Source organism: Euprymna scolopes, chromosome 36, assembly GCF_053919585.1.
Source record: "Euprymna scolopes isolate OS-2025 chromosome 36, ASM5391958v1, whole genome shotgun sequence".
Taxonomy (NCBI): Eukaryota; Metazoa; Mollusca; class Cephalopoda; order Sepiida; family Sepiolidae; genus Euprymna; species Euprymna scolopes.
This window is the reverse complement of record NC_136517.1, coordinates 64,249,267-64,269,281: the sequence shown is the minus strand read 5'-3', so window position 1 is coordinate 64,269,281 and position 20,015 is coordinate 64,249,267. Positions and strand designations below refer to the sequence as shown.

General features: G+C 30.7%; 1 protein-coding gene across 5 annotated transcripts in view; it reads right to left on the bottom strand.

Moving 5' to 3' along the window:
- LOC145260548 (uncharacterized) overlaps nucleotides 1-18,834 on the bottom strand; it is a 127,229-nt gene extending 108,395 nt beyond the window's left edge. For 2 of the 5 annotated variants that reach the window (XM_080118772.1, XM_080118774.1), the window contains exons 1-2: nucleotides 18,532-18,817; nucleotides 915-951 (exon numbers count right to left, since the gene is read on the bottom strand). In XM_080118772.1, the coding sequence (XP_079974898.1) occupies nucleotides 915-951; nucleotides 18,532-18,642 (148 nt within the window). In that variant the 5' untranslated portion in view covers nucleotides 18,643-18,817. Of the gene's footprint in view, nucleotides 1-914; nucleotides 952-18,531 lie in introns of all 5 variants that reach the window. The other 3 variants (XM_080118773.1, XM_080118775.1, XM_080118771.1) reach the window with 2 other exon arrangements.
- Between the last annotated feature and the right edge of the window lie 1,181 nt (nucleotides 18,835-20,015).

Below are 20,015 nucleotides of genomic sequence, written 5' to 3'. Positions count from 1 at the left end.
TAGCTTGGGAGTTTGTTGATTTTATTTAAAATAATTTTGTTATAAAGTAAACAGTCAATTGTTTGAATTATTGACATTTTTGGATTCCAACGGGCATAAAGGAGTCAATGACGGAAAGGAAGGGAAGGCGAATGTGTTCGCTGAAACCGGATGTTGTTCATACGTTTAGCTGGTGTTAGCCTATTGCGTCGTTTGTTTAAGGGAAAGAAAGCGGAAGAGAATCAGTGGGGGTGAAGAACCAAGAAAAACAAAGAAAAATGAAGGCAGTGATTTTGAAACCACGACACACATCTAGTTGATTGTAAATCAGAGTTTTCCTTCTCCTAGATGGTTTGTCTTATCAGACTGTTAAGCACCACCGGTTTTAAAGCACCAGCTACTTTCCTGATGCACCCTCTTCTTTTCAATAATACAGGTCTGCCGGGCTTAGTGACTAAGCCACATGAGAAGGCCAAGAGTAAGACTAGATTGTTAGAGGCTATAGATTTGAGCATGTTTCATAGGAGAGTAAGAGCTCGTCCCCATTTCCCTCAAATATGGCAACCATTGAACTCATTATTATTATTATTATTATTATTATTATTATTATTATTATCATTATTACAGCTGCCATAAATAGTAGTAGTAGTAGTTGTAGTCATAGTCGTAGTCGTCGTTGTCGTCGTCGTCGTAGTAGTAGTGGTTTTTCTTACTCGCCCAGGGTAACAGGCTCAGTCAAGCAATCTTTAAAATACACATAGAGTTTAGCTTTTGAAATATTTTCATAATATAAACGACACAGATACTGGATCTATGTGAATAGTGTTTTATTTTAAAATGAGATAATTCAGTTTCTAATACAAACGTGGGCAGATTTGTGGGTTAAATATAAGTTTGTTTTTCGTAAATAAGAATAAATTTGGATTCATACTTACCATTTGTATTCCACAAGATATACGCGCCATGAAATGCCTGTAAAAGAAAAGCAAGAATTTGAAATTTAAAACAATGTGAAGTGAAAGTAATCATATTGCCAGCAAACACCGACATGCAACATCAGTATCGTTGGGATGGGATGATGAAGTGCACAATGCCACACCACGGAACATGCTGATGGAGACTGTGGTCAGAGTGATTCATGATGCTCCTGTGCGAGAGCAATGCTGCGTCAACGTGAACAAATTCACGGTTTGGATGGATGCTAATTAACTACTCCTTAGAGTTGCCCTTGTGGTTGATGATTTCATTATTAAAGACATCTGTGGGCTTCCGCCAGAGAATGATTCTAGGCACATAAACCTGGCCGAACGATGCCACATTGAAGGGAGTTAACCTGGCGCTTCAGTGGCAAGCTAGGGTACTACATATTATCACAGACTCTGCATGCATTCATCGGTGGATAACTGATGCATTGTCTGGAAGATCACAGCTGACCACATGGGCAGTGAGTGAGATGTTAATACAAAGGCGGCTCACCACTCTGGTCGAGGCCATCAAAGAGTACGACCTGATTGTAGACATAGCTTTGATTAGGCCTGCGATCAACAGAGCAGATGCGCTGACACAAGTACCTCAACGGTGGCTGTTGGCTGATACCTGGAGAAGTTCTGAGACTCTGCAATGACCGAGTGCCGCTGTCGCATGTAATGAAGATTCATCGGCAGAGCAGGCACCCTGGGATCAAGTGGACCTTATATTTTGCTAAGATGATTGATCCAGAAGTAGGAAAGACAGATATCAGGAGAGCAGAGACATGGCCATCAATCGGCAAGCTCTGATACAGCAGAAGAGGGAGTGGCACGTGGTAGAGGGTGGCATGGATATCACACATTACGGTGGCATCACGCTCATTGATTGTGGACCTACGCTTTTCACAGTCTTGAGACCACTCAGATGCCAAGACTCCTTTTAGATTATTTGCCAGCCATAATCTGTGTTCTTTGAAAGAGGCATGTCCGAAGAGGTGCTGACGGACAATGACCCAGCCTTCTGCAGCTGTCAGGTCAGGCAGTTACTGGAGGAGTGGGGAATGCAACTGCTACTGTGACTGCAATATGCTTATGTGCAATCTGGCAATGGTATTGCTGAGAGAAGCCATCACAACATCAAAAGAACTGCAGCCAGAAAGTAATGTACAATCTCGGAAGCCGTGTACTGGTACAACATCATGCTGAAGGATGGCGTCTCTCCAGGAACAGCATCTGCAAACGTGATCTATCAATACCGGGTCTGGGAAAATTCTTAATTAAGTGATGAAAGGTTACATGCTGTTTTTCTACCCTTTTTATTTCTGGATTTTACTTGACTGGAGATCAACTTTTCTTTGGACTACTGCACTGTCCGAAAAAACGATTTCCATTATTTCAGCTGCTTTGAAAACTTTCCGACTGAACTATTAACATCATACTGGATTTAATTGTGGACTTAATTCCCTCTAAAGAATTATTTTCGCCTTTCAGATTACTTTGAGCGAAACTTCATGCAAGCTAAAATATTATGTGTGGTTTGTTTTTATTTATTTTTTTTTACATATCCCACATTTTTTCACTTGTTTTTCTTAATAAATTGCGGTTTCACTTGATGCCATAACCAGCCAATTCTAGCATCGCTACAAATATAATTTGCTGATTTCTTTCTGTCCTCTGATGAGAAAAATAGCAAGAATAACATTCTTTGAAGCTCCGCAGAATAAGGACTTTGTAAATTGTTTTTTGGAGTATTCAGTCGAACAATAAATTTTGATTGTAAATTTCAACTTACAGTTTTTATTTTCTTATATATATATATATATATATATATATATATATATATATATATATATATATATATATATATATATATTATAAAGTGTAATAGACAGGGTCTAAATGAGCAAAGCCTCAGTAAAATATATTTAAAGATGATAGATGTAATTCCCTAGAGCTATATAACTAGAAAGAGTGAGAAGTCAATAATTGTGAAATTATCAATCAAGTTTTCATAGGAGAAAACATAACAAAATCAAATTTATATGTACGATCGTTTTGGAAACAATATCCTTTTATTCATTCGATATTTACAAATAAAACCATCGATAAATAAGTAAAATATTTCTGGATATCGTCTCCTCATCAGCATAAATGGGAGGAAGTGGGGAGAAAACATCAAATTTATGAACCTAGAATAAAAAAATAAAAATTTAAAGTGGAATTTAATTCTTTTCTTTATATGATTAATATTAGGTATATTTTCAATCACCTCACAATAGGCTAATTGTATCACATAGACATTATAATATAATGCCTATTTGATACAATTAAACTGTTGTGCAATGATTATTAATTGGTTAAAGGAGGAAAAATAGTAATTACATTTTTGATTTTATACTTTTATAGGATTTTTACAAGGAAGAAATTAATTATAAGTATGAAAAGTTGTTTTTTTTTTTAGAATTTTTCGATATGATATAAGATTTAAACAAAAATAAGGAAATATATTTACAAAAAAGTTTATAAAATAAGTACTTTTGTAAGAGAGTGTTTCCATATTGTATTTTTTTAAGCCATAAGGAGGCCTCTCGGTGTGCAAACCTTCTTTGATAAGGATATATTTTTTAAATCTAACAACGATCGTTGATATTTGTAACTATGTTTTCAAAATCTAATTGCTGTGTAAGTAAAGGGGAAGTAATTGCCTTTAAATAGGTGCTCATGTCGATTTATTTTAATTCTAAGCTAAGTCTTTTAAATTATAGTGAAAAAGAGACATTTGTTAGTGGATTGATTAAGGATCGAATCTTGTAATTTTTGGTGAAATTTATAATTATTGTCTATTACTATGAAATAAGTTTTTGTTACTGATTTTTTTAATATCTAATATTAATCATATAAGCAAAAGAATAAAATCCCACTTAATTTTTTTTTTCCAAGTTCACAAACTATATTTATTTCAAGTAAAGAACAAAAACAACCCGGGAATAACATCGCCGGAGATCAACTTTGCTATCTTTGGATTACCACACTAACTGCAAGAACAATTTTATGAATTTGAGCTGCATTGAATTCTTTTTCCAACCAGATTATTTTACTCCACTAGATTTTAAATTCTGACTATCAAATTCTTTTTTAAAGAATTCTCTTTCGTTTTTCAGATTACTATAAAAAGTTTGTTTTTGTTTTCACGTTTCCTACATTTTTTCATGGGTTTCCTTTTTAAATGACTTGAAAACTTTTTTGCCAATTTATGACTATCATAGATTGCAGTTTCATTTAATGCCTAAACCAGTAAATTCTAGCTCTGCTATAATTATAATTTGCTAATTTCTATTGGATGTAGCCACTTTCAGCCACAATCACTGTCTCGATCCGGGTCCGGAACTGGGAGAATGCCTTTTCCGAGGGGAGTTCAGCAAATACTTGGCGGGTAGTGGAAATTAGGCTGTATTGGTGTTGTGGGGGGTCATGGTGATGTTCTCAACGTATGACGAAACAAAGTAGTCTAGTGGATTCAGGTCGGAGGAGGAGAACGGAGCCTATGAGAGAAGCCAAGTCTGGGTCTCTTTGGAGTTGTGGGCCGATACCGAGTCCTGTTGCCACACCCAGAGTCTGCCAGCGGCCCCCTGATTGCATTAGGGGATCACTACACTCTTCAGCACATCCAGGTACACTTTGGTGTTGATTTTGAAGCCAACTTCGAAGATGTGAGGTAGAAAACAACTGAGCGGATCAAGTATAACATTCAGAAAATTCACTTGGAACTATTTTTTAGAATGTATTTTTTAATGTATTTTTTATGTATTTTTTAGAATGTATTTTTTAATGTATTTTTTATGTATTTTTTAGAATGTATTTTTTAGAATATATTTTTTAATGTATTTTTAATGTATTTTTTAGAATGTATTTTTTAATGTATTTTTAATGTATTTTTTACTGTATATTTAATGTATTTTTAATGTATTTTTTAATGTATTTTTTAGAATGTATTTTTAATGTATTTTTAATGTACTTTTTTAGAATGTATTTTTAATGTATTTTTAATGTATTTTTAAGAATGTATTTTTTAATGCATTTTTAATGTATTTTTTAGAATTTATTTTTTAGAATGAATTTTTTAATGTATTTTTTAATGTATTTTTTAGAATGTATTTTTTAATGTATTTTTAGAATGTATTTTTAATGTATTATTTAATGTATTTTTTAATGTATTTTTATTGTATTTTTAGAATGTATTTTTTAATGTATTTTTTAATGTATTTTTAATGTATTTTTTAGAATGTATTTTTTAATGTATTTTTAGAATGTATTTTTAATGTATTTTTTAGAATGTATTTTTTAGAATGTATTTTTAATGTATTTTTTAGAATGTATTTTTAATGTATTTTTAATGTATTTTTAGAATGTATTTTAAAATATATTTTTAGGAATGTATTTTTTAATGTATTTTTAATGTATTTTTTAGAATGTATTTTTAGAATGTATTTTTCATGTATTTTTTAGAATGTATTTCCAATGTATTTTTTAGAATGTATTGTAATGTATTTTTATAATGTATTTTTAATGTATTTTTAGAATGTATTTTTAATGTATTTTTAGAATGTATTTTTAATGTATTTTTTATCATGTATTTTATAATGTATTTTTTAGAATGTATTCTTAATGTATTTTTTTAATGTATTTTTTATAATGTATTTTATAATGTATTTTTAGAATGTATTCTTAATGTATTTTGTAGAATGTATTTTAATGAATTTTAAGAATGTATTTTTAATGTATTTTTTAGAATGTATTTTTTAATGTATTTTTAGAATGTATTTTTTAATGTATTTTTTAATGTATTTTAATGTATTTTTTAGAATGTATTTAAAAATGTATTTTTTAGAATGTATTTTTAATGTATTTATAGAATGTATTTAAAAATGTATTTTTAGAATGTATTTTTAATGTATTTTCAGAGTGTATTTTTTAATGTATTTTTCAGAATGTATTTTTAATGTATTTTCTAGAATGTATTTTTAATGTATTTTTAGAATGTATTTTTAATGTATTTTTATCATGTATTTTTAGAATGTATTTTTAATGCATTTTTTAGAATGTATTTTTAATGTATTTTTTAGAATGTATTTTAATGTATTATTTAGAATGTATTTTAATGTATTTTTATGTTTTTTTAGAATGCATTTTTAATGTATGTTTTAGAATGTATTTTTAATGTATGTTTTAGAATGTATTTTTAATGTATTTTTTAGAATGTATTTTTAATGTATTTTTTAGAATGTATTTTTAAAGTATTTTTAGAATGTATTTTTTAATGTATTTTTTAGAATGTATTTTTAATGTATTTTTAGAATGTATTTTTAATGTATTTTTAGAATTTATTTTTAATGTATTTTTATAATGTATTTTTAATAAATTGTTTAAATGTATTTTTAGAATGTATTTTTATATATTTGTAGAATGCATTTTTTAGAATATATTTTTTAATATATTTTTTAATGTATTTTTCAGGATGTATGTTTTCAAGTGTATTTTTAGAATGTATTTCCAATGTATTTTTTAGAATGTATTGTAATGTATTTTTATAATGCATTTTTTAATGTATTTTTTAGAATGTATTTTTTTATTTATTTTTAGAATGTATTTTTTAATGTATTTTTTATAATGTATTTTATAATGTATTTTTTAGAATGTATTCTTTATGTATTTTGTAGAATATATTTTAATATATTTTTGGAATGTATTTTTAATGTATTTTTAGAATGTATTTTTTAATGTATGTTTAGAATGTATTTTTAATGTATTTTTTAGAATGTATTGTAAAATGTATTTTTTATAATGTATTTTTAATGTATTTTTAGAATGTATTTTTAATGTATTTATAGAATGTATTTTTAATGTATGTTTTAGAATGTATTTTTAATGTATTTTTAGAATATATTTTTGGGATGTATTTTTTAGAATGTATTTTAAAATGTATTTTTTAGAATGTATTTTTAATGTATTTTCTAGAATGTATTTTTAATGTATTTTTTACAATGTATTTTTTAATGTATTTTAAGAATGTATTTTTCGAATGTATTTTTAATGTATTTTTTAGAATGTATTTTTAATGTTTTTTAGAATGTATTTTTAATGTATTATTTAGAATGTATTTTTAATGTATTTTAATGTATTTTTTAGAATGTATTTTTAATGTATGTTTTAGAATATATTTATGTATTTTTTAGAATGTATTTTTAATGTATTTTTAGAATGTATTTTAAAGTATTTTTAGAATGTATTTTTTAATGTATTTTTAGAATGTATTTTTAGAATGTATTTTCAATGTATTTTTTTTAATCTATTTTTAATGAATTGTTTAAATGTATTTTTAGAATTTATTTTAGTATATTTTTAGTATGCATTTTTTAGAATGTATTTTTTATGTATTTTTTAGAATGTATTTTTCAGGATGTATTTTTTCAAATGTATTTTTAGAATATATTTTAATGTATTTTTAATGTATTAATTAATGTATTTTAAAATGTATTTTAAATGTATGTTTAGAATGTATTTTGGAAATGTATGTTTAGAGTGTAATTTTTAAATGTATTTTAGAATGTATTTTAATGTATTTTTAATGTATTTTCGAATGTATTTTTAAATGTATTTTTAATGTATTTTAATGCATTTTTAGAATGTATTTTTAGAATGTATTTTTAAATGTATTTTTAAAATGTATTTTTTAGTATGTATTTTTTAGAATGTAGTTTTAATGTATGTTTCAAATGTATTTTTAATGTATTTTTAGAATGTATTTCTTTAATGAGTTTTTAAAATGTATTTTTCGAATGTATTTTAATGTATTTTAGAAGGAATTTTTCAATGTATTTTTAAATGTATCTTTTATGTATTTTTCAGGATGTATTTTTTAGTAGGTGTTATTTCAAATCTATTTTTCAAATGTATTTTTAGAATGTATTTTTTACGTATTTATTAATGTATTTTAAAATGTATTTTTAATGTATTTTTAGAATGTATTTTTTAAATGTATTTTTGGAATGTATTTTTGAAATGTATTTTTAGAATGTATTTTTAATGTATTCTTAGAATGTATTTTTAAATGTATTTTTAAAATGTATTTTTAAAATGTATTTTTAAAATGTATTTTTTAGAATGTATTTTTAATGTATTTTTAATGTATGTTTTAAATGTATTTTTTATATGTATTTTTTAGAATGTATTTTTAATGTATTTTTAATGTATTTTTAGAATGTATTTTTCAAATGTATTTTTTAAATGTATTTTTTAGAATGTATTTTTATGTATTTTTAATGTATTTTTAGAATGTATTTTTTAAATGTATTTTTCAAATGTATTTTTTAGAATGTTTTTGGAATGTTTTTTATTTAGAATCGGTCTAAATCGCATAGGAGTCAGAATTCCGTATGCAGCTTCCTTTTATGGAGCTGCATACTGGTCAAGCACTAACTAGGGAACTAAACTTTAAAGAAAGAAAATAAAACAGAAAACAAAAGTAACAACAAAAGAATTCCGAAAAACAAAACAAAACAAATTCTGTTGGATTCAACAATAACCCATTTCATTTTTTGTCTTTTGTGTCGTAATCTGAGATAAACTGAAGGCCATTTGATGATAGACGAGTTCTGGATTCATTCAATTGTGCCCGATACTGTCACAATATCCAAGTCTTGGCGCCGCACCTCTTACGAATGAAATTAGTTTATTTCGTCCCATATTCACAAACAACCATTTCATTGTTATCTATACTTATAAAAATGAACAGGTGTGCAGGTCTATATATAAATCGTAACTTTTTCGGGTATCGGAATCAGAAAAATTATAGTCTAATTTCAGATTCCAAAACGATTCTTTAAAATTTTTAAATAAAAAATGAAACAAGCACAAATTGTTGTTTGTTTGTTTTTTTATTAGAAGTTGTTTCTTTACAACACAAGGCTGAGAATGGATTAAAAATCTGATTTACAGACTTAACATTGATTAGCAGAGTTTAATTTATTTTATTTATTGGTCATTTATTGAGAGATAACTTGCCTTTTTGCCTGTGTAAGCGTTTTGCATCTATTCGCTAACATGTCTATGTGCCCTTATCCAAAGAAGTTCATATAATAATTAAAATGTTTTAAATGCTCTCGGAGGTGGGCGGAGAGGGGTTAATTTCGTTTGCACCAGCTGTACACTGGGTTGTCTATCATCATCTTCTCCTGAAATAATTAAAGTTTTATGACACCTTGGCTGTGGCAAAATTCCAAGCATATTCGAAAACCCATTCCCAGATGTAGCTTCTCCAAACCTAATTTAATTCCTTTTTATTAGTTTTTATTGTAAGCAAAGTAAATATTCTAGAGTTCACTTGTCTATTCAATATCACAGATTTAAAAAAGCTATCAGGCCTACCTCTACTTGCCATGTTTAAAAAGGATGTGTCCTCTATAGTATTAGACCTAACAGAATGGTTAGACAGTTTTATACCTTCAAAAAAGTTCTAGCAAAAACCTAACAGCCAACCGTGGTTCTCCCCAGAATGTGCTGCTGCTATTGCACACAGAAATCACTTTTTTTATTACTTCCAACGAGATAGATGTACTGAGACTAAAGCCGCTTTTGGGACTGCCAGCAACCACTGTAAAAAAGTAATAAAGAGGGCAAGAGAGTTGTATGCTCAGTCCGTCAAGTCCATGGTAGCTAAGCAGTGGCTTCGTTCCAATCAGTTCTGACAAATAGCAAACAGAATCCTGAACAGAAGTGTGAACTCTATCCCAACTATCATCAATGGACCTGAGTTAATCTCGTCAGAATCAGACAAAGCCAATCTCTTTGCCAAGAACTTTACAGCAAATTCTACCCTTTACGACAAGGCCGCCAACCTCCAAGTATTTCTTTGTATATCAGAAAACATGCTATGTGATATACAAATATCTGTACGTGATGTTGCCAAGCTAATCAAAAACCTTGATTCTAGTAAAGCAACTGGGCCTGACGGCATTCCAATTATACTGCTCAAAAAGCTTCAAACTAGCGCCCATACTTACAAAGTTATTTAAACGTTGTCTTAAGGAGAAATGCTTCCCAACACCTTGGAAAATCTCATCAGTTTGCCCTGTATTTAAGAACTTAGGTGATCGCTCATCTCCTTCTCAGTACAGACCAATAAGTCTCCAATGCATCATGAATAAGCTGCTGGAATCTGTGCTAAATAAGGAAGTAGTCAACCATCTCAGCAAAAATAAGCTTCTTAGTGACATGCAATATGGTTTTCATTCTGCTAGATCTACAGCAGATGTGCTTACAGTTATATCTCATAGGATTGGCCAATCCCTCGATGGAGACTTCCTTTCTAGGACAATTGCTCTTGATATATCAAAGGCCTTTGATAGAGTATGACATAAAGGTCTACTTCACAAGATCTCCGGCTATGGTATAGCTGGAAATGTCTTTTCAACTATTAAATAATTTCTCTCTGATAGGTTCTTAAAAGTAGTGGTTGATGGGCAGAAATCAGAGGCTCTCAGTATTAATGCTGGAGTCCCTCAGGGGTCCATCCTGGGCCCAAATCTCTTCCTGATCTACATCAATGATCTTCCAAACCACATCCTTAGATCATTCGTAGACATTTATGCTGACGACACTACAATCTATGGTTGGACTTTGAAGACCGTAAATGACCAAGTTCTCTCTAATTCTCTCTCCTCTGATCTTTAGCAACTGGTACAATGGGGAAAAAATTGGCTGGTTACTTTTAATGCATCTAAAACCAAGCTTCTATCTTTACATCTTCAATGCTCTGTTGCCCAGCTGCCATCAATTAAAATGAATGGCTCTCCTCTTGGGGAGGCTTCATGCTTTGACAAGCTTCTGGGCTTGACCTTTACTCCCGATCTGATATGGAAAACATATATCAAATCCATTGCCAAAGTCACTGGAAAAATGGTGAGATCCTTCTACCACTCCAGTAGATATCTCACTCTTTATGCAATTCTCTACCTATATAAAAGCCAGGTTCGGCGAACGATGGAGTACTGTTGCCACATCTGGGCAGGAGCTGCTAGAAGCAACTTATCCTGTCTTGACAGAGTTAAAATAGACTTCGTAGCTTAATGGGGGATGCCCTTTTCTCTTCCCTGCAAGCTTTTTCCCACAGAAGAGTCGTAACATGTAATAAAAAAAAAACACTGGTTCCTATAATGAAAATGTTGTATCCATTAACGAATACAATAATAAGATTCAAAAATAGTATCTTCTAATCACACTTGCATATGAAACAAATTTTTAGGAGCGTACTCACAAATTGAAAGCCAGTCAGGCACGTGCCTTTTTCTTTTTTTTGTTTAAAGTCCTTTTAGAATTTTCTCTCCCTCCATGTTTGCGTGCAAACCGTAGACACACAAATGGATTGTCCGGGTTTTTTTTACCTGGTTTTCTTCTTTGTAGGAGATTCCAAAATTCCTTGTCACATAAAATAAGGTATTTTCTTTAAAATCATTTCACTCCTTCTAAAATACGTGCAAAACCGTAGTCACGTAAATAGTTTTTATAAGTATGTCTCGTCACATATCCGGGTATTCTTGCCGGGGTTTTCTTCTCTGAAGGATGCTCGTCAAAATTCCATCTTCTGCGCCGGCCAATGAACCAAATGTCCAATCTCCATGTCCGCCGAATTTCAAAAAAGAAAGAATCTCGCGCAGGGCTCGTGACGTCATCACAGAGCTAGCATTTCTCTTTTCTCCAAATTAAAGGGAGTTTCGTACAAACCCAAAATATACAAAACTAAAAATCATAAAGGATAAAAAATACAAAAAATCATATACAAGAACCAGATAAAAAATAATAAATGTAAACAGGGGGAATGCACTATTATTGGTACAAAAAAATTCCAACAATTACTGGTCCACCAAATGAAAAATTATACATTTAGTGGTCCATGAAGTTCTAAAGGTTGGCGACCGCTGCTTAATATATCAAGTTTACAGTTTGTAAACGAGAAATTGACAGAGTAGTTTGATAGATACTGTTTCTTACACAGATGCACTGACAAGGTCAAAAATCTATTATTATAGATTATATATATTATATACTGCTTATATGTATTATATAATAAGCTACATATTATATACTCTTTGTTCCATCTTTAGTTAGTCCGTGCATTATGAAAAAGGTCAATTTTTGAAGGTCAAATTGCTTCAAAAAAGGCAAAATTCACAAAATTTGGCTTTAAAAAATGCTAGTCTGGTTACTCTGGCAAAGGATATGAGAATTACCCCTCTCTAATGTAGCCTCGTTTTCAATAATATATTATGTATTTGGTCTTTTTCAAGGCATAATGTGTGGACTAATTTGTTATATTTGGTATATGAAGTAATCGCTTTGTGCTAAATATCGATTACTACCACGAAGAGATAGCAGGTGGAGTAGTGGTGGTGGTGGTGGTGGTGGTGGAAGTAGTTTAGGGAAAATTATACAAAAAAGATCTTTATTTCAATTCAAGTTCAGTTATTTACAATAGAACAGTTAAATCTGCACAACTTCATATTAGTCCAAAATGTAGGAAAACATTTAAAAACAAAAACTAATTCGATTGAAAAATTAACAAATCGTTTATTTGTTTTGAAAATAATACAATTAATCTCGGAATTCTTTATTTTTATTTTTCAATAACATATTCAATTCAATTTTTCAATAACATATTCAATTCAATTTTTCAATAACATATTCAATTCAATTTCTTTGCTTGAGTCAAAGTTTGTTGAAAAGACTTCTTCCATTCCTTTTTTTAGAGAGAGAGACAGAGAGAGAGAAAGAGAGAGAGAGAGAGAGAGGGGGGGGGAGCATATGACAGATAAATAGACTCTTTGTTTCAGTATATAAATAATTTTCTGCAAATCTTGCCGTACATTGAAACACCGTAATTTACAGAACTAGACAAAAGACATCTGTTAAAGATTCCCCGAAATTCGAACACTAATTGCAATAATGTTTATATGTTGAAATAAAATGTGTGTTACTTCAAACATCAAGTATGTAAATAGTACAAAATGATTGAACGTAATTTGCGAGAACACTCAGTAGAGTTATAACTAAAAATAAAAATTTATTTTTCAGCCACATAACCGGGGAAACGGCCGATCGGATCAGCACTTTATAAACAACTAGCAGGACCCATTAACTGGCGTGGCCCAGTGGTAGCATCCTCTTCCCCCCGTGTAAAAATTAAAGTATGATTGTTATTGGTGCTCCTCAATCTACCCATGTTAAGAATGATTTTCGGAATAGACACCCCCAACCTCTGCAAGTGAATTACAGTGCAGAATGCAGGTATTTATATCTTGAAAACTATCTGTCTGTGCCAAATATAAATGACCTTGTCTTAATGAGTATACTGAAAAACTTATAAACCTCGTCACACTCAATGAAATTTTGGAGTTGGATTTATTGCAAAAAAAATACTCTCCCCCTGCAAAAAAAGTTGTAGAAGCCGAAAAGTGGGGAAAAAACAAAAAAACATAGGTTCTCATAAACTTAACTATGCAAGCATTAACAACAGCTTCCCCCTCCATCCCTGCAAAAAAGCTGAAAAAAAGGAAAACTCAAAAATAAAACATAGGTTCTCCTAAACTTAACTAAACCACCACCACCACTACTACTACTACTACATCCTGCTATCTCTTTGTAGTAGTAATCGATATTTAGCACAAAGCGAATTCTCCTCAGGAAAATTAGATCATACGGTATCACTGGTAGAATACTTAACATAATTAAATCCTCCTTAGATAAGAGAAAAATCCAGGTTGTCCTCGGTGGTCGTACATCTAAACAATATGATATAAATGCGGGAGCGCCTCAGAGGTCTATCCTTGGGTCTCTATTGTTCCTGATGTTTATAAATGAGCTCCCCGACAAAATTGCCTCTGAGATGGGTATATATGCTGATGACATCACACTCTATAACAGGCACGACAGGAAAACAAATGAACACATATCTAAAGAAATGGCAAAAACACTAGAGGATGACCTCCAATCTGTAATGGAATGGGGACAAAAATGGATGGTCACATTCAATGCTGCCAAGACTAAACTGGTTTCCTTCAATAACTACAAGAAATCTTCTCTGCCATCAATAGCAATGGCCAGTGACTCTTTATCTGAGAGTACATCTTTGAAACTCCTTGGCCTAACGTTCACAGGAAACATGAGTTGGAACAATTACATTGAAAGCATTGCCAGGGCCGCTGCGAAGAAGGTAGGCTCTGTCTACCGTGCTAGAAAACTACTAACACCCGAAAGTATCCTGTACCTCTATAAGTCCACCATTCGCCCATGTATGGAGTATTGCTGTCACATTTGGGCTGGTGCATCTGCTACTAGTCTCTCGCTCCTACACAAGGTCCAAAAGAGAGTTGCCAATCTGATAGGTCCTGAACTAGCATCTAGGCTTCAGCCTCTGTCCATCGACGAAATGTTGCATCCCTCTGCCTGTTCTACAAGTATTTTAATGATGAATGCTCTGGCGAACTGCAGACACTTGTGCCCCTACGATGTAGACACCCTCGACAAACCTGACAGGCAGCTAAATCCCACCCCCACACAGTAGAGATCCCTAGATGTAAAAGATCTTTCTACTCCGGTAGTTTCTTTCCCAGAACCGCTAGACTCTTGAATTCCATTCCAGGTCCCTGCTTCCCTAACTGTACTGACATGCAGAAGTTCAAATGTAACGTGAACCGACATCTTGCTGCCCAAATCCCAACATAGTACCCCAAGTAGCTGCTGCCCTTGATAGTAGCCCCCTACACCAAAGTGGCAATTTGCCTTGTTTGGTGTGAAAATGTAATTAAAAAAAAAACGCAATTTCGGTTCAATTTGGCATAATGTTTGCCGTGCAGACGTCATGTTGTCTAATCCATGAGTGTTCGTTTTTGTTAAAGGTTTATAATCTGGAATAAGATAATTACAGCTGGCATCCAATGAGAAAGGGTGGAATGAGCGAAGGGAGAAATCATTATTTTGTGAATCTACAAATTGGAAGTGAACATTATTTCTATGAGTTTATGATTCAGTTAATAAGGGTGACGGGCAATGCAAGTCTACTGTGTGCAATTTTACACAGTGTAGAGTGGGGTCGGTGAGAGCAGTTCTGAATTAGAGAGAAAAATAGGAACTACTTCTTCTAACGATAATGGCGGTAGTGATGATTTCTCTCCTAGGATGAATTGTAAGATTTTATTATAAGGCCTGAATCTGTCTATAATGAAGTTGTAAAGTTACATAATGTAGTGGATAATAGTGAAAATTTATTCCCCTTTATTTTTTCTTCGAAAAATTAACTGTTCCTTATCTTTTTTTTTTTCAATAAAAAAAAAAGTCACATACGATAATTAACATTTCTACTGTCTCCGATCTTGCTTTCAAAGAGAAAATTAATTTTTAAAAATAAGTTTGCTCCAAAAGCAGTAGGTTATTCTTTGTCTTTTTGTGGCAAGTTTATATGCTCAATGAATTTAAGTAAAAATGGCACGAATAAGATTGGCACAAGTAACTAGGAAAATGGCACATGTAAAAAAATGACAATATTTTCTTTAAATGTATTTATTCTTTTTTTTCATTGATCTGAAATTATTTGGTGTTAGATTAATTTTTATTGGTTGTTAAGTTATCCTAATGTTAAAATTACTATGGATTTCGTTAAAGATGTTTTTTTTAAATAATGTTTAATTTTTTTAATGTTGTTGTTTTTTTTTAATAATTCTTCAATTTAAAATGACTTGAATGAATATAAGGGAATATTAAATTGTGAAATACAAGATCTCCATTGAGCCTATAACAATTTGTAAACAATCGCATCAGCAGGAGCGAAGACACCCAAACATCAGGAGCAGCCACTGATATGACAACGTTAATACGTAAGCAACAATGGCATCGACCTGTGCTTAGCTATGATATTCAATCGACTGTTAACGATGCATTTACTTGTCAGAAACTATGCTTTTTGTACCATGCTTCTACTACAATATACAGTTCATTATAGCAAAGAACCATCGAGCAACCACATTGCCAAAGGAAATGGCTACACTAAGAGAAAGAAGGTCAGAAAAAATCTAACAGATCAGATACGGAAATATGTGATAAAATATCTATGAAAGGACTGTAAGTGACAAACTTAATCTAAATTTCATTTACAATCATTCCAAGTTTAAATGGAAACAAACGAAAGTGGACCCGGGATATGAACGTTTTCCAACACCAAGAATAATTGTGACAATGCAACACAACAACAAAATGTTTCCTCTGATCGCAGCATAAGCTGCTGCTCTCAATTACGTCCACGCGCAATATATATAAAGGTTTACGTCATCAGCTGTCACCAGCAGAGCAGTTGGTGGCAGAGATTATCTGAACAACTCACATGGATTACTCTCTCTTTTCTAACAACAGTAGCAGCTAGCACGAATGTCTTCGCCCTTTTTCTCTAACAGTGGCAATAACAACTAACACAAGCCTCTTCGCCCTTTCTTTCTCTGACAGCGGCAGCAACAAATAACTCATATGTTTTCATCCTCTCTTTCTCATAGCAGCAACGTTGGTAACAAACATCTTAATAACAAGACTGTTATTTCTTCTTCTCAGAAACTTCTTATCAACAAGAGACAATTCCAATTAATTTCACTCGAACTAACCTTGATGAACAGGACTTTGCTATTTCTTTTTCTCGAGAATTTCTTATTAATAAGAAGATATTTCATCCATTGCATTTCTTCAATAAATATTTAATTTAGTATTTTGTCTGTTTTTCTTGCTACCATTAACTAATTTTGTTTTTGTGACGGTCCTTATCGGATATTGAGATACGATACTTTATAACACCAAATATCACAACTGGTGCCAGAAGTTTAGAACAAGCAACTGGTATCAAAAAATCACAAATATAACAAGGATTTACTGTCTATAATGAAGTTGGAAAGTTACATAATGTAGTGGATAATAGTCTAGACACAATAAATTCATTCGTTTTTGTGATTCCCAAATTAAATCACGTAGTGATTTGTCGAGTTATCCAATCAGCGTCCTGCATTTTTACCTTTCAAAAGGATCAAAATGCACAAGGATCAAAATAGCACAATATTTCTGAAATAAAACAATAATTATAAACCCCAAAACTGTTCGTGACCTGGGCCCCTAAAATCAACAAGACCATTCTTGTAATGATCCGGTTCCTGTTGATTTTGCAGTGGGAGTTTAGTACTATGCAGTTCAGGAGGTCCCCCCCCCCCAGGTTTTGCCTTTTCTCTTTGAGAAGGGTTAGTTTATTTCTAATCGTCTGAAACGCCCTCATCTGGAAATGCCGAGGAGCTGCCCAGAAACCTTTTGCAGGTCAGAGTGACCCTCCTCTGCAGCGCTGACTTCTCAATCCCACTTTCTGGCCATGATGTCTAAGTTGTTGCAGTGGGAGAGAACTAAACGACCTTTATTTTTGTTAAAGTCAAATTTAATCAATTTGCATATTCATTTAAAAAATTACATTTCAGTAATTCACAATTCGTTATTAGTTTTTTTCTAATCTAATGACTCTTTGCATTTTATATTTACACAAATTTTTTATTTACACGTTTTTTTGTTTGTTTGTTTTTTTTGTTTTTTTTTTTTTGTAGTTTTAACATTGTGCATAGAAAATTAGCATTTTATGCGAGAAGCATTTTCTTTGCAATTACTTTGTTTACTTGTATAAATTGCGATTCAGGTAAAGGATCCCTTCCTCATTCAACACACATACACACAGACTGCAGGCAAGCGAAATTTAGTGAGTATTCTTCCCACATTAATTTCATTAAATTTCATCATAATGCATAGTGTTCAACCGTACACAAGTCAGCTATTTCATTTTTTGTTATATTAAAACTAAAGAATCTTCCCCTTCCCCCTCCAAAGCATTTATTGGCATTTAATTATTTAAAATATTTTCTGACTTCATAAGATTTTATATGGTAGTCATTTTAAGTATTTTAACGGGAAATGTTGCCTGGAATAATGTGTAAAATTTAGGAAAATGGTAAAATATTTTAGTTGTTTTTTTGTTTTTTTTTGTTTTGTTTTTTTGTTTTTGCTTTTTTGTTGTTGTTTTTTTTTGTAAGAAATTTATTGTTTTTCCTATTTTATTTATTAGTATATAAGAGTCAGAAAAATATATTTTAAAAATGGGTGAAGGTACAAAATAGCTAAAAAAATCACTTTTTCCCCATATTAAAAATATGTTTCTAAATAATATTATTATTATTATTATTATTATTATTATTATTATTATTATTATTATTATTATTTAGACACCCATTCTTAACATAAAAAATGTGGGGATTTTAGTTAACTCTTCGCCGAGAAGTATTTAAGACAGACAGACATAATTTATATAAGTGCACAAAGACATTTCTCAAAACCTCTCGGGAAGCTGAACACTAATTGTAAACAATGTTTAAATCATCAAATGGTTTTAAAAATATGAATTACTTCAAACATTTTCGGATTTAGAAATCGGTTCTGATGCTACAACAAAAGGCAAACAGATATTTACCTTTGACTGTGATTTCGTTGCATGGTTACCATCACCTGCTTTTCCTGAAGATTCTGTTGGTAAAATGTGAAACACTGTCATACAGAAGGTGACATGATGATAATAACGCATAACGATTTGTTTCTCTGTGCCTCCTTCTGGCTATGAATGTCATTTCACTGTTAACAAGAGTTTATTTTAAGTCGATACAAAGTTTTTATTGTTTATAAAGTGAGAATCGGGCGTAAATTTCCTGCGAATTTTATCAATTTTAAACCCGGATATAAGCAGTTGCCATATGCGTATTAATTTAAAAAAGTAAACAAAAAAAAAACAAGTACTATGTATAAAAAAGAGAAGAAAAGGAAGAGAGACATTCCACTGTTAAGGAAACCACAAGTTGAGGATTATATATATATATATATATATATATATATATATATATATATATATATATATATATATATATATATATATATATATATATATATGTATATATATATATATATATATATATATATATATGTATATATATATGTATATATATATGTATATATATATATATGTATATATATATATATATATATATATGTATATATATATGTATATATATATATATGTATATATATGTATATATATATGTATATATATATATGTATGATGTTGCAGTGCAACATCGGCATTATCTGAAAGAGTTTTCAGCAAGGCTGGTAATTTTTATACCCCAGAGCGAGCCAAACTTGGCCCGGAAACTTTCAGAGCTCTAATGATGATAAAATGCAATTGCACAGCACCCTAGAATATTTCTGGCGAAAGGCTTCAAAATCTTCGAGAAGTGCTGGCTAATCTCTCATTTCTCTTAAACTTGGTTAAGTTAGGTTCAATTTCTGTAGAAGTACCGACAAAATAATTATAATGTTTTACTTAATAATTATTTTATAGATATTTATTTGTAATAATCTGAAAAAGCCCAAATAAAATTTTACCACTGCCATATTTACCTGAATTTAATTAATTTTTTAAAATCTTGAAAATAGAAACTTAATGCAACGATTTAATCGCTGGCAGCCGCTGCTTTTAATTTTTCTGTACTAAAATAATTTTTATTTGTTAAAAACATGTTATTGTACAGAACATGGTCAAAATTGATCTATAAATGTTCATTTACAAATAAGTAAATGAAACGTTTAATAATAATAGGAATGTTGGGTAAAGATCATTTAGAACACATATTAACATTTTGAAATATAAAAACAATTAAGAGTTGCAGCATGTTAAAATTATACGGTCGATAGATAATTAAGTCCTACTGCATTTGGTATAAGTAATTTATTTTGTTTGTTTTTTGTTTAAAGATTAGGATATTTATTGAGTGGATTTTTAATTATTTTATCATAGTTTTATGATTTGCCAATACGTAAAATTGGGGAGATAAGATTTTTGGTGTAGAACATATTTTTGCCTAATGCATAATTATATCAAAGAGTTTTCTTGTTAATTTATTT